General features: G+C 33.3%; 1 protein-coding gene across 1 annotated transcript; it reads right to left on the bottom strand.

Annotated features, from left to right (window-relative positions):
- Positions 1–396: 396 nt before the first annotated feature.
- LOC123564248 (astacin-like) lies at positions 397–13585 on the bottom strand. Its single transcript, XM_045357662.2, has 10 exons — positions 13468–13585; positions 13121–13151; positions 10163–10242; positions 9506–9581; positions 8451–8586; positions 5177–5352; positions 4466–4765; positions 1531–1668; positions 1028–1278; positions 397–565 (listed from the first exon to the last, which is right to left on the bottom strand). Exons 1-10 carry the CDS (start codon positions 13528–13530, stop codon positions 482–484), a joined length of 1335 nt encoding a protein of 444 aa, XP_045213597.2. The 5' UTR covers positions 13531–13585; the 3' UTR covers positions 397–481.
- Between the last annotated feature and the right edge of the window lie 679 nt (positions 13586–14264).

Here is a 14264-nt window from a genome sequence, read left to right as displayed (position 1 = left end):
TAAAATCACATCACACAAATGACAGGCGGATGATTTCAACTCCTCGACAGCGGATCGATCGGACAAGCTATTGCGCGATTGTTCTTTATTCATACGGATGTTTTAATAAAGATGTATTTAAACAGTAAAATGCCAATATATCTTCAAAGTCAAGCCAGCAAATCTATTTCGCCATCACGGAACTGAAAAACTTTGTATATCGAAGACTTGACACTTTTACTGTTCGCCTAAAAAAACATCCAGTAAATCAACTAATATTAAGAATAATCTTGAAAGTCTTGACTGTTCATTTAGAGAACAGTGAGTCGTTCTTACATTGGGATTTGATGATTTTGATATAAAGTACAGTACATAATGGTCAGTTCTGGTGCACCTTTATAGGACAAAATACAAGCAATCCGAAAAGTTGCTTTATTCATACCAATTTACAAATAAATGTAAAACTTAGTAAACAACACTGCAAATAACAAAGATAATCCTGTTAACAGTTGCCCGGATGTATGATGATGTCATCGATTGCAATATCACTGTGGTAGTTGCTACCAGTATGAGCTTCAATTTCAAACTGAAAAAAAAAATGTAATATATTATAAACATCTCAGAATATATCATTTTTTTGCATATCCTTACTCCATCCGAATAGTAATAATGTACTTATTTTAAGCAGTACAAAAGTCATTCATCAAGGAAATGTGTTGATATCATGAAAATAATGGCATTTGCAGTTTTGAACGCGTGGCAAATTATTAATATTTATTTCAAATGAAGACATACAGTTACAACATGAAATCTGCCTACCCAAAAAGTGGAACATTTCAGAGGTCAAAACTTTCGAGAAAGATGAATAAATGTGGTCAAAAAACTGTACAAATAGCGGTCCATTTGCTTATGGAGTCGATGATCGTTTTGAAAATACGCATAGAGAAATTCGGTCAAAACACAATTAAGTACAAATGTATATTAAATGCACTCTTGTTCACAGGGAAAACATTAAATCCAACAAAAAGACCAGAAAATGAATTCATACTTTAAAGGTTCCACTTGTGTGGATATGTGCGTTCATTCTCTGATGTACCCAGTGGTTACCATGGTCACCATTCCATTGTTTCAGATGATACTCATGTGTGCCAGAGACGACATTCAAACGAAGATAACCAATGTCTGATCCATACATATGGTAGTAGAAATCAACACAGTAGTCGCCGCCAGGGAAAGCCTGAGAATCGAGCTTGGATCCTTGGTTCTTGTGTCCAGAGGCCTCGACATAAATGTAATGCCCTTATAAATATTTAAATGTAAAATTATTCAAATATTTGTATTATCTTAACATATTTGTACTGCTTGATTTCTTTTACGACACAAATTTTATTTTCCTTCTCTTTACCTGTGTTTATCAGATGCTTTATAGATTACAGGTCTACAGTCAGGTAATTAATGAGGTACTTCTCACAGTCTCTTTTGAGGTAGCAGGTACATAACGTTTGCTATATGTTTAAGTATGATGTAACATATTCAAAGAATAGTCCTAACCAGTTGTTGATCCATGAGCATCAGTTGATGGTCCCGTGTTTGAGCTTGGTGTTTTTCCGGCATGACGTCTCCAGTTAGTGTTGTCACTATGTGACTGAGTCCAGTGACAGAAGTTGTGCTCAAATGTGCATACATCAGCTACAATAGTGTAGAGATCGTACCTAAGCTTTTCAAATCATAGGTTTGAAGTTAAAAAGCTTTGAAATGAAGAGAAATGTCCATATATTTCTCAAAAACAGAAATTTAGACAAGTTTTAACCAGAAGTGCGGAGTTATGAGCATTTAATATTTTCATGATAACGAAAATTTTGTGATCAAGGAAATGTAACTCTTCTTGAACATATAGAGCATAAACATCAAAGGGACATAATATAGTCAATATTTTCTAATTGGGTGCATTTGATTTAACATTCAACTTTGATCTGGATTGCTAAATACTGATCCATGATACTGTGTGCTAAAAATTTAGAACATCTGGAACAGTCTATTAACAGCAAAACTATGCTTTAGCAGAATCTAAATAGAGTTAAGCTCTAACTGGGACTCGAACCCAGGACCTCTCACCCCTAAGGCAGACACTCTACCACTTCCCTATAACAGCAGTAGCTAATAGCTATGCAGTTTAATTGCTGGATTACATTGCGTGAACTGGAACAATAATCGGTGAACTCCGGATTATCGGCGTATTCGCTTTGTTACCTAACGGCAATTTTTGTGTAAAGAAAAAATATAATCTAATGCTGCCAACGTCATAATTGGTCAAATCTGCCCAAATTTCTCTGACATGTTGTTCAGAGTATGAACTTACTAACTGGCAGTACCAGTGAAATATTACTTACACTGAATCTTTTATATTTGCCCTTTTTGCAGCTGCCGAACGGCAAAGACGATGAGATTTGTCCAAATATAAGTAATTATTTTACCAGTTTTGAGAGGATTTCAATTGATGGGAAATTACAGTTACAAACTAAATACCTTTCTGCAACACATGGAGTCATTAGCATTCACTGTCAATCAGTATTATGACTGAGATCGACTGTCATTCATTCATTTCAAAGTTTCATAGACAGAGTCTGTTGTTTACATTTTTATCGTAACCGGTGCACTTGTAAAAATCACTTTAGTTTGAAAAATCAAAGTATGCGAAGAGCTATGGTACGGTCTCTAAATAGTGCAATTGTAATAGGTGAAAGCTTGAATCAGTTTTGGCTTATGAATGAAGTTCGAAGTGTTGGAGTTCACATCGGCAATTCATGATAAACTCCACCCCAAAAAAACAAAATCTTACCAGTTTCAAAATAAACAAAAATCCTAATATATTTTACTGTAATGATTGTGTATTTTGTCTATGACAACTAGTCAATAGCCAAAGATGATAAAAGAGCAGAAGTAAAGAACCTGTGGATGTGAACAGTTCGCTTTGAATGTTGGTTGTGCGTATTGAAAAAACTAATGGGAAATAGTCTTAAAAAGATTCTTAAAATTGAAAAGTAATGATTAAAAGAACAGGTGATTTCTACAAATTTTGATGTCAGCAAACATTATTCAAACACAACATGCAATGTCTAGTAAATTTCTGTATCCAAAAGCTTAAATATAGAGTGCGAGATATGATAAGTCTTCAAGTTATAAATGAACAGTTTGAAATTTAAACCTGTTGAATCTCGATAGATGCATGCACAAGAATTTCACTTTTACCCAAAAATGGCCTAAAAACTAAAAGTCTCAAAATGTAGTGAAGAACTAGTTTTCTTTCATCAAGAAGTATTGTTTTATCAGACTGCATGAGATATTTTACAATCTTTTCATTATCAAAGAAAATATCTAACGTAATTAAAAATACTTTTAACATTACGAGTATTGGAAACATTCAGTTTATTACTAAAAATTTGAAGAAATCTGAAATGTTCAATATGAGCACAGCTGTCGACCACAATAAAAATGACCACAACTTCTGTGAAGGAAGCTGGACCTACGGTCAAAATATTTTTGTGGTCCTTGGGTGTGCTCACTACGAAAAACATTCCTATGTGACCTAAATATGGCAAAAATGCGCATTTTCTCAAAAACGAGTGATTTCAGAAATATTCAGTGACATGTTTTGATAAAAATAATAAATTGTATTCTAAAAATTTGAATTCACTATACAGGATAAACATTCTGGTAGTAATCAGTGTATATTTTTTCTAATTATAACAAATTTTAAAGTTTTCCAAATTGTGTACGCCAATTAAGGCTTAAGTGAACTATGTCCTTTGTGCATTGTACATGTTTTCATCATTTTACTATCTTATAGAAACACAATCTTTGATTCGAAAAACAAGTTGTACTTGCGAAAATAGGAGATAAATTTTGCTTACACAGTATTTTGGATTTTGAAGAGCAACTCTTCATTCAAAAGTATTAAATTAGTAAGAAATGATCTCGGATATAACATTTCTTTAACCGAATTACCAGATATTTGTCATTAAATAAATTGAAATTATAAGTAAAATTAGCACATTATTGGTGGAAATGTGAAAATGTTCAAAAATGGAACAACTGCAGAATAACTTACAAAGTATAGTTATTATTATTATTACATCGCTGGCCTGGTCTCCAAAATCGATCTGCCGACATAAATACAAAGTTCAGTCGGGTTATAAGACTCCTTCGAAGCGTTTAACAGTGATATCTTTCCAAAATTAGGAAGCAAGGTTTCAAAATATGCTCGGTTTCAATATATCAATCTAGGATAAAGAGACAAAATTCAGTTTACGGATTCATGACACCAACTGCACTCACATGTTAACGTTTTGATTTGACTAAGCATTGGTAAGACGTTAACAATGTATTTTGGCCAGTGTGATTAGGAAAACACCATTTCTTTGAGAATCATTTGTAAGATCGGTAGGAGTGTATGTTAAGAAACGGTGGGGACAGTATATGAACTTACAGCCAGATGGGGGTTTAGCAGTTGTTGCTGGAGCAGCAGTCACAAATCCGGTCACTGGAGCGCTGGTATGACCTGAGTTAGGTATACAGTCGTACAGAAGCTGGATCTCTTTAACATCAGTGTCACTGAGTCTTATTCTCTGACCAATGGTCACTCCAGGCTGCTTTGGCTCAATGGTCATCTTTGAACGGTCAATAGCGAAGGCATAGGCACTGTAGTGCATGATACTTCCATAATCGTAAGGTTGTCCTAACATATCGATGTATCCAACCGGATATTTGTTGAAATTTCCCTCATGACCTAAAATGTTACAATGTTCTTATACATAGTAGTGCATGTTTCTAAATCTAAACAGGAACACTCACCTAACTTATCCAGTCAGATATCAAATAAAGAAATATGCCGAAATTCTTGAACAGTAAAGTACTTAATATTAGTAGTACCTCAAGCTGTAACTCAATTATACTTTTAACGTTATTTTCTTACATCTGCTGAAGAGGTATTTGATAAATAAGTTTCCTGTTAAAAGTATTGTTGGCACCATGATAAAAGTTATTTAAAATGAACTAGTGTCTCCTACATATTCAGCCATTCTAGGCAACACAAGTTACGCATTAATGCTAAAAAACACGTTCATTTTTCCGAAATATTACATGATATTTAAGAGTTATTTGAAACAAGCATCAGGCTGATATGTGTTACTGTACTAACCTTTCTGTATGTTGTTGAAATGGATTGTTACATAGTTGTCTCTGTCAGTTCTGCTCTGCTCGTGCCAGAATCCGAGCGCGTGCAACAGCTCGTGCATAACAGTTCCCTTCCTTTCACAACCATGTCCAATTGTAACACTCGATTGGCGGCCAATATATCCTACAGGTGTATGACAACTGCCAAAAAAAGCAGAATACTTCAGACGGAAACTAAAAATCTTCATACTACTGTCTCTATAATAACACTTTTAGAGTTATCATGTATACTTCTGTAACGATGAAAATCTACTATTTACAGAGGACAACCTCAAATAATGTCTATACAAAAATATCTGCATATGTTCGCTTCTGTTGTACCATTCGGAACTCAACTCACGTGAAAGGTCAAATTAGATTTAACTGCACATCAAGTAACGTAACAGAATATACGAACAAGGTCGAAATATGATGAAGATGTTTGTACTCATTTCCTTTTATAGCTCTAAAATCTTCAGTTAATTTAACCTGTTCAAGCTTTTTCAAACATCTTTTCCATTTCTTCTTTAATCATAGATAACAACAATAAAGCTGTAACAGGGGCTGCAACTCTCAGACCAGAGCTTGCTTTTCAAATGCGTCATGACAGCCTCGTTCCCAGTTTGCGGTTGCCCTCTAATCTCACCACAAGCATTTAAAGCGTGTTGTTACGATTAACGTCTAATGTGCATACATACCGCTTTAAAAAGCTAAGAATGGAGAGGCGTGATCTCACTGCTCTTTTTATGATAAATGAAACACAAGCTAAGTAAATCTTAGCTGAATGAGTAAAAGTTTTGAATGTTTGCAGTATATTTATAAATGATAAACAGAGTTTTGTATATGAATTGAGCCTGAGGTACGGGATAAGGATACACTTGGTGGTATAATATTGGATAGTATGCTTTTCCTAGTTCATTTTACCAGTATATTCAGTATTCTGGGATACAACGTACTATTACAATTTTATTGTTTTATGCACATGAAACTAAATAACGTGTAGGTAAAAGTACAACATGAACAAAACAATAAACTTAAGTTAATGTCATTGTGCTTTAAGTGTATTCTGCCATGAAAAACCTGGTTGAACCACATCAATTGCTCATCGTGTCACGTATGAACTGAAAGTCCACAAAACATTTTTGTCATCGACTTACATGTCTTTCCAAATTTTATGGAACATTTATATCTCAAAGTAAGTATTGTAAAGTAGATTTCTCAAATATATATTGTTAATCACTTACACAAACGCTGCACTTAAATTACATTGTATTCATTTCTTGCTAGTGTTTATCAATGGAACTTCAATATTTGAGTGTTTTCAGCAGATAGTTATAAAGGCACAAAAGTGTAAAACTATTTAAAAATATATAATAAATACTTGTTTAATATAAAGAGTAAAAGAAGTGTATATATTATTTTTGAAATACGTGTATACAGTACATTGCTATTTAGTGTACGCTTGCCTCGATCCACGTATTATTGTTTAGATTTGAATCAACAATGAATGTTTTGGACCAACCCACTTTCAGATAAAAATAAATACACTTTAGTTAGTAAGATATTTCTTGCAATAATGCAGTAGAGCCAGTAATAAAGTTAACATCAAAATAGTTACTTAGCTTAGTATCAGAACAATAGAAAATTTAATGTACTTCCAATTTGGAAATGTACGTGTTTGTACATTTGGTGCATTTGTACAAGTAAATATGTTATATAAACCTTATCATTTACCCACATTATCCGGGTATGGTAACTTAGATTTGGATATCAATCTGTAAAAGCTCACACATTATGTTGACATTCCTCAAGTGATACAATAAATAAGCCAAATGTAAAAACTCACACATTCTTTGAGACTTCTCTAATTATGTATTTGTTTACATTTTGGATACTCGGATAACTAACATTGTATTATAGACAGGGTTGTAGTAATGCTAATGCTTATGGTAATGCATTAGTAATGCATTATTTTTTTCAAATAATGCCAAGTAATGATTAATGCCACAATTTTAGCATTGAAAATAATGCTAATTTAATGCCAAAGTAAGTAATGCTAATGCTAATGCTTAGCATTACTTAGGCATTATTTTTTGTATCACTGGAAAAAAAATAATACACATGTATGCTGTTATTTATACAGGTTATAGCAGTTCTCTAATAGATTTTTGTTTGATTTTAATAAACTGTCTGATGATATAATTGCCTTTTGTTCAATGTACACCTGAAAGATTTTGAAAAATACATTTAAAACTTTGGACAACTCCAAGGTGCATATTTATAATAGCCATAGAAGTGTGACATAATTAGATTTGTCACCCAAAATATCAAACAGAATCTATTATCTTTTGACACCTTTTTATCAATTAACACTATGCCACTGATAGTGATGTTTAAGACCTGTTTAAGGCAGCTAGCTTTTACATGTCCTGTTAAATTAGGCTGTTAGGGAGCCATTAAACAGGTACTTGACTTTCTCTAACAATTTAAATGCTCATGCATGCTGTACTTCCAACATTAGGTATTTTTATTTTTTTTATAAAGTAATGGTAAAAGAAAAAAATCAGATATAAGACAAGGAAGTCATACACGTATTTAACTATTCATGTAGACGACCTAGACGTAGGGAAACTAAAATGATTTAATGAAAAACAGTGTATGTGATAATAACATGCAATGATTCTCAAAAGGTAATGCTAATGCTAATGCACCCTATGTAATGCTAATTTAATGCATTATTTTGATAAAAATGAGTAATGCTAATGCTAATTTAATGCCATCTTTTCCCAATTAATGCTAATTTAATGCATTACTATTGCAAGTAATTATTAACAACCCTGATTATAGAGTCACTATGACGCTGTTTTCATTAGATTGTAATGTGCAGGTTGGATCCAGTTTGAATATATTTCCTTTACACTATTGTTCTATGTAACCATTAATTATGAAACCAATCTTAAATGTTAATCGACGTATTTAAAATTTATCCACGTACGTTAACATCAATTGTGGAATATTATTAATATAAGCAGGTGGAGTATTGTGATAAGGGCTGAAGCTGCCAAAAAATTTGTTATATAGTTAAAAGAATTTTTCACAGAAACATCTGTGATTGAAAAAAAATTGCTTTTGGAACTAGACTGTAGAACGAGGGATTTAGATGAAAATAACACTGGCAGACACTTTAGATACCCTGCTTTTATAGTCAAGAAATATAGTCATAAAAACTACATTTAAAAACTTTGAAGCATTTTACAAACCCGTTTCCTGTTACGAATTTTATAAATCCCGTTTCTCCAGAATGAGGTTTGAAATGGATGCATGTCTTGCCGTTGACTTTTGTTCTAGATTCGATTTCAGCCATAGCTTGATGGAAGATGTTCTGCACGGCAGATGCTGAAACAATGCAGTATATGGTCTTAATTGTAAACTTTACATGTTTTATCGCATTAATTAATCTCATCTTGTTACAATACAGAATGTGTACATATGTGAATCATTAGTTTAAGCAGCTTCAAACTTCTGCGTGTGTGATAAAATAGTATTACTATAACAATATTTTGATCTGCAATGTTGTTTTTGGCTGGAGTGAATTTTGCCAGGTCTGGATCCCGAAGGGCATCCTTTTAGATCAAGGTACTGTTTTAATGACCCGTTTATGATATGAGCCGTGTCATCGGAAAACCAACATAGTGGCTTTGCGACCAGCATGGATGCAGGCCAGCCTGCGCATCCGCGCAGTCTGGTCAGGATCCATGCTGTACGCTAACGGTTTCTCTAATTTCAATAGGCTTTGAAAGCGAACAGCATGGATCCTGACCAGACTGCGCGGATGCGCAGGCTGTGTTTGGATCCATACTGGTCGCAAAGCCACTATGTTGGTTTTCCCATGACACGGCTCATATACATATACCTGTTTCTAGCTATGTTTCTGCCAAAATTGACTATGACTTTTGATAAATAAGGCTAAAACTTGTTTGAAAAGATAAACTTTTTAACGAATGGAAGGTCGAGACACCATTATTACGTCATTTATGATTGAATATTTTTCCGTATCCGACTGTAGTTAAATACAAGAGTTTGTTTTCACTATATACATGCTGTATTTGAGACAGATAATCCATAAGTATATCATAATTTTTACATGATACTTAACTTTGTCAGTTTGTCCAAAGTTGGATAAGAAATTATAAACAGTTTGAAACAATTTGTTATGCAGGAATAATAAATCTATATATTTTACGGCAGTGTTAAAGCATAACAACAATATGCTACGTCGTGGACTGTCATTGCATTCAATAATGTTATCACTTACGATATACTGACGAGATTTCATATGGAACAACGCCATTGGCCCATCTCCTCCTTCTGTCTGCTACAGCGTTTCTGTGCTTTTATATAAATTGTTATTATAGTATTAATAGGTTCATTGAATTGTTATAAATTGAATTTGTTTAAATTTGTAAAGTATGCAGCAGAATTTATAATGTCAACAAATGGTCATTTAACATTTCATGCCAGTTAATATGATAATTGTTGTTGTTGTTTTTTTTTTGTTGATAACCGTTGTTATATCACATAGGTCTTGTGTAAGCAATATTTTCCATATGTTCTTTACTGATTATCTATCTTTTGCAGTACATTCTTTGCAAAATATCTAAACGAACACAATTTTGATCAAAATAATCTTGTTGTGATACACCAACACGTGAACACTGAAAAAATATCCTCAAACTATGATAAATCATTTTTACATTTTTTATCAATGCAGTGAATTGAGCCATATCATATGTCAAGAAGCATACGATCTAATAATATCCCTAGAATAGACTGATTTTTGACAATGATTGACAGAATTGAATTAGACCAAAAATCGGACGGAAGTGTAGAAATATTTCTATTTTTATTCTAGTGTCTAGTCTAACAAAAGAAAATAACATAACATAATTTGCACAAATATGTAAATAGTTACCAGAGGATTTTCACCGGGTAAAAGGTCAATATCTCCCTCGAAAAGTCCAGAGTTTTCTTCAGGATTATCTGAGGCTTCCTCTGTAACAACACAGAAACGGAAAATATCAAAATGTATTAATACTCTTGCGCAACTCAATGCTATTGTACAATATTGCGGCAACGTAACAAGTATAATCTTTCAAATTCTGGAGACGAGATGATTCATAAGAGCGCGAAAACTTATCGAGTCATAAAAAAAGCAAAGAATAAACAAGAAGAACAGCAGTCAAAGACTGTAGCCACCCTATGCAGCGCCCATATAACGCTAAGTGCCCAGTTCATCTAATTGCGAGTGTCCAGAGAAATCATTTAGATTCACAGGCAGACAAGCATAAGAATCTACATGTCAACATAGGGCATTTATGTTAATTATATAAACGTACATTGTATTATAAATCAGTTTATAATTGATTCATATAAGATATTGTTAGTTAATAATTAAAATTATTTGCAAAATATTAGATAAATGGTAAATTCTGCTCTCGTCAGTGTCGTCTTCAGTAATGGGCTGAAACTAACTTTTAAGCGTGATTATATTATAGTTAAACTGCATGTTCTCCCAGTTTCCAAAAATATCAGGAAGTGTAACAACACTGGAACCAAGAACGGGAAAACATGTTACAGCCGTCACATGACACTTAAGACAACTCTCCAAACAGAAAAATACCATGTCGTCGTTAATAATATATTGTAATATCACAATATATGCATAACATATGTGTACAGAAAGTGTTGACCCCGTTTCCTTCTTGTTATTTTCTTATCATATACTGGACTAGCATTTATAGTCCTTAATTAAGAACGTTCATGACTGTCATATAATTAATTTGATTTGAATTTGCGCGAATCTTGTTTCGCAAATTTTCTCTTACTGGTACTGGTCGTATGCTATCTATTTGCGAAAAATTGAAATCCTGGCTAACTGAAATCCGATAAGCATTTGTATGTGTTTATCCTCTGATTAATTAACCCATTTCTACTCAACACATCATTATGGTACACTTACACTTTAGGTAGCAAGGTACACTTAGATGCGAAAATTTTTGGCACGGACGGTCTTACATGCAGCGAGTCGCAATATTGCACTTCCCCTATGAGCAAAATTTGGGTGGCTATTTTATAAATTGCGTGCATGTTTTGTGCTTTTAATTAATGGCAAGATCAGGATTCTCATACAAGAATAAAGAAAGTTATCAAAGCGAAACGTTTACATCATCCATGAAAAATAGCGTGCCAAAATCATCAATTTTGCACCTTTTGAACAGTCAACAATGATCCCGCTGCAAGAACACTGTCCAATTTTATTGCATTTCTTAATTTAATAGTCCTTACTGAACGTCAGGACATAAACGGAATGGGGGCCCATCCAGCTCGTTTTTTCGGAAAATAACGAAAATGTTCCCGAGTATCAATCAACAAGCACAGAACCCTTCCGTGAATTGAATTTTTCCGCGAAATGGTGTCTCATTGATCATACAAAGCTACCAGCAGTTAGTTTTCCAACTGACATCAGAATTTTACATGTATCGGCTGTATAAATTTTCTAAAGAATTAATAATCATTATCTCTCACCTTAATTTACAGACATCCAAAATCACGATGTTCTCTTTATAACAAATATTGACGGGGGCCAAAATTCGAAAGTGTACCCTGCTACCTTAAGATTTTTCAGTTAATGAACAAAAGAGGGTTTTACTTGTTCTTAACTTTTATATGTCTTTCGCCAATTCAACCAAATAAAAATGTTTTCAATAGCATCAAAAGAAGTCTGTATGAGAGACTCTAAACTTGCCCACCCCTAATGCACAAATTTAGCCAAAATTTATAAATCGTCGCTACGAGACAAAGAACGTACAATACATCAGTTTTTACCATTTTCTGACACGATTTAACGTATTTTGTCATTAGGAATGATATAAGGGCAATTCTGCACCATTTTGCGAAAATAAAATGTCTCCACCCCTTATTTTCTTATTTCATGCGGTCCCCACCGTCCGACCATCCCCCTGATTGACGAACTACATAGCTGGTGGGCCAAATATGAGCTGACTGGGTTAATAACGATAAAAATGATGTTTTTACTGTACCAGAACCTTGTTACTGGAGCTAGAATCCAAAAAAAAAATCGTATGCGTGTATATTGACTTTTATGCTTTTATGTGTCCTCACCGTAACATTTTTGAGCTGCTGTGCCGTCAGGTAGCGTTTTAAGTGCCCAGAATTTTAGAATATCGAAGAAGAGGTTCTAAACTATTTGAAACCGCACAAATTTAAGAGTTCTTTCAAAATTTAATTTTGGCAGATTTTCCTTAAGGTAGCAAGGTACACTTAGATGCGAAAATTTTTGGCACGGACGGTTTTACATGCAGCGAGTCGCAATATTGCACTTCCCCTATGAGCAAAATTTGGGTGGCTATTTTATAAATTGCGTGCATGTTTTGTGCTTTTAATTAATGGCAAGATCAGGATTCTCATACAAGAATAAAGAAAGTTATCAAAGCGAAAGGTTTACATCATCCATGAAAAATATCGTGCCAAAATCATCAATTTTGCACCTTTTGAACAGTCAACAATGATCCCGCTGCAAGAACACTGTCCAATTTTATTGCATTTCTTAATTTAATAGTCATTATTTGTTCTTGTTCCTTTAACTTTATAATAGTTTTTTACGCGGATGGAAAATGGTGCTAAAAGTTCAGTGAACGTTTTCGCAAGCCAGTATTCATGTTAAACTAGAAAGATACATAGCTCATGCACTAAAGAGCCTCTAGTATTCAGATCCTACCCTTATAGTTTACTCGCCTGAGATTCATGTCTTATATAACAAAGATAACATTGAAATAATCAGAAGTGTGAATATGGTTACAGACAGATTATTTCTAGCATCTATCACAACGGTAAGAAAACTAGAACATACCTCCGTAAACTAGCTCAACACCAGCTTGTGTCTGCAATATAAAAGAAAACATATGGACAGTGGTTATTAAAAGCATGGATAAGTACACGAGAACACATAAATCGCTTCATAAATGAAAGAAAGGTTCAATATCGAAATTTCGTGTATGATAATAAAAAGCTATTACATTTGGAAGTCACTGACGATTAGACAGTTTTTGCTTTTGTACAAACGGCATGTATCCAGACAAAGCTTTTATGGTTACTCAGCATACACAATAACAAACTTCTTCGTACACTATACCTGTATTTATATTCTACATAATTATTAAAAAACAATTAAATTATACAAAATACTTTCTATCAGACCTCATCTATAGCTGGCACAGCAACGGCTAGTCCCAATATCGACAACAGAACTAATAATTTCATGGTGCCTTATCAATTCCCCAATGGCTAAGAAAGCAGCGACCATTGAAACGCTTATATATGTACACATAAACACCTGGTCACGAACGATCATTAAAGGTGGATAATCAGATTTTGGCCATGTAACGGATTTGTTCGAAACATTAGCATCTGATCATTTACACTCATTTATGTTCACTTAACACTTAATACAAATTAGATTTTCACTGGAGGTATTTTTAAAATTTCATTTTCCTATCCTGGTTGCCCAACCAAGATAGAGTTATTTTATCATAAGTATAAATTTGATAAACATACTTTGCCTAAGGAAATGTATAAATATGAGACATATTGTAATATATTTGTAAAATATTTGCATTAAAAAATATGTATTTAGATGGAATTCATTAGAAACGCAGATTTGAAAAATTATTATTACCTCCCTTTGCCTATCTTGGTTGCGCAACCAAGATAGATTGGAAATAAATGAATTCAGAAGCTACACACAGCTCTTAAACTTGCATTTTGGTTCAGATTGTTCAATAGTTGGTATGTCTATCAAATGCAAATGTAAAACTAGACATTGTATCGAAATAAAAAGAAATACCCAGCTTTTTATACACTTTTATATTAAAGGGGAGTAATTACAAAATTTTATAAAAATAATAAAATATACATTTCAAATAGGAATCTAACTCTATGTCATTGGTCTTTTTGTTCCTTAAATAATTCTCTACCAGAATATACAAAAAGTAAAA

Source organism: Mercenaria mercenaria, chromosome 2 (genome assembly GCF_021730395.1).
Source record: "Mercenaria mercenaria strain notata chromosome 2, MADL_Memer_1, whole genome shotgun sequence".
NCBI classification, from domain to species: Eukaryota; Metazoa; Mollusca; class Bivalvia; order Venerida; family Veneridae; genus Mercenaria; species Mercenaria mercenaria.
Note: the sequence above shows the minus strand (reverse complement) of the source record. Positions and strands in the feature narration are given on the sequence as shown.

Excerpts from the sequence above, each read along its gene's own strand:
- LOC123564248 (XM_045357662.2), bottom strand. The coding sequence starts at position 13,530 with ATGAAATTATTAGTTCTGTTGTCGATATTGGGACTAGCCGTTGCTGTG. Across the intron at positions 13,152-13,467 it reads CTGTGCCAGCTATAGATGAG|ACACAAGCTGGTGTTGAGCT; the intron begins GTCTGATAGAAA and ends TTTATATTGCAG. Across the intron at positions 10,243-13,120 it reads TGTTGAGCTAGTTTACGGAG|AGGAAGCCTCAGATAATCCT; the intron begins GTATGTTCTAGT and ends GTGTTGTTACAG.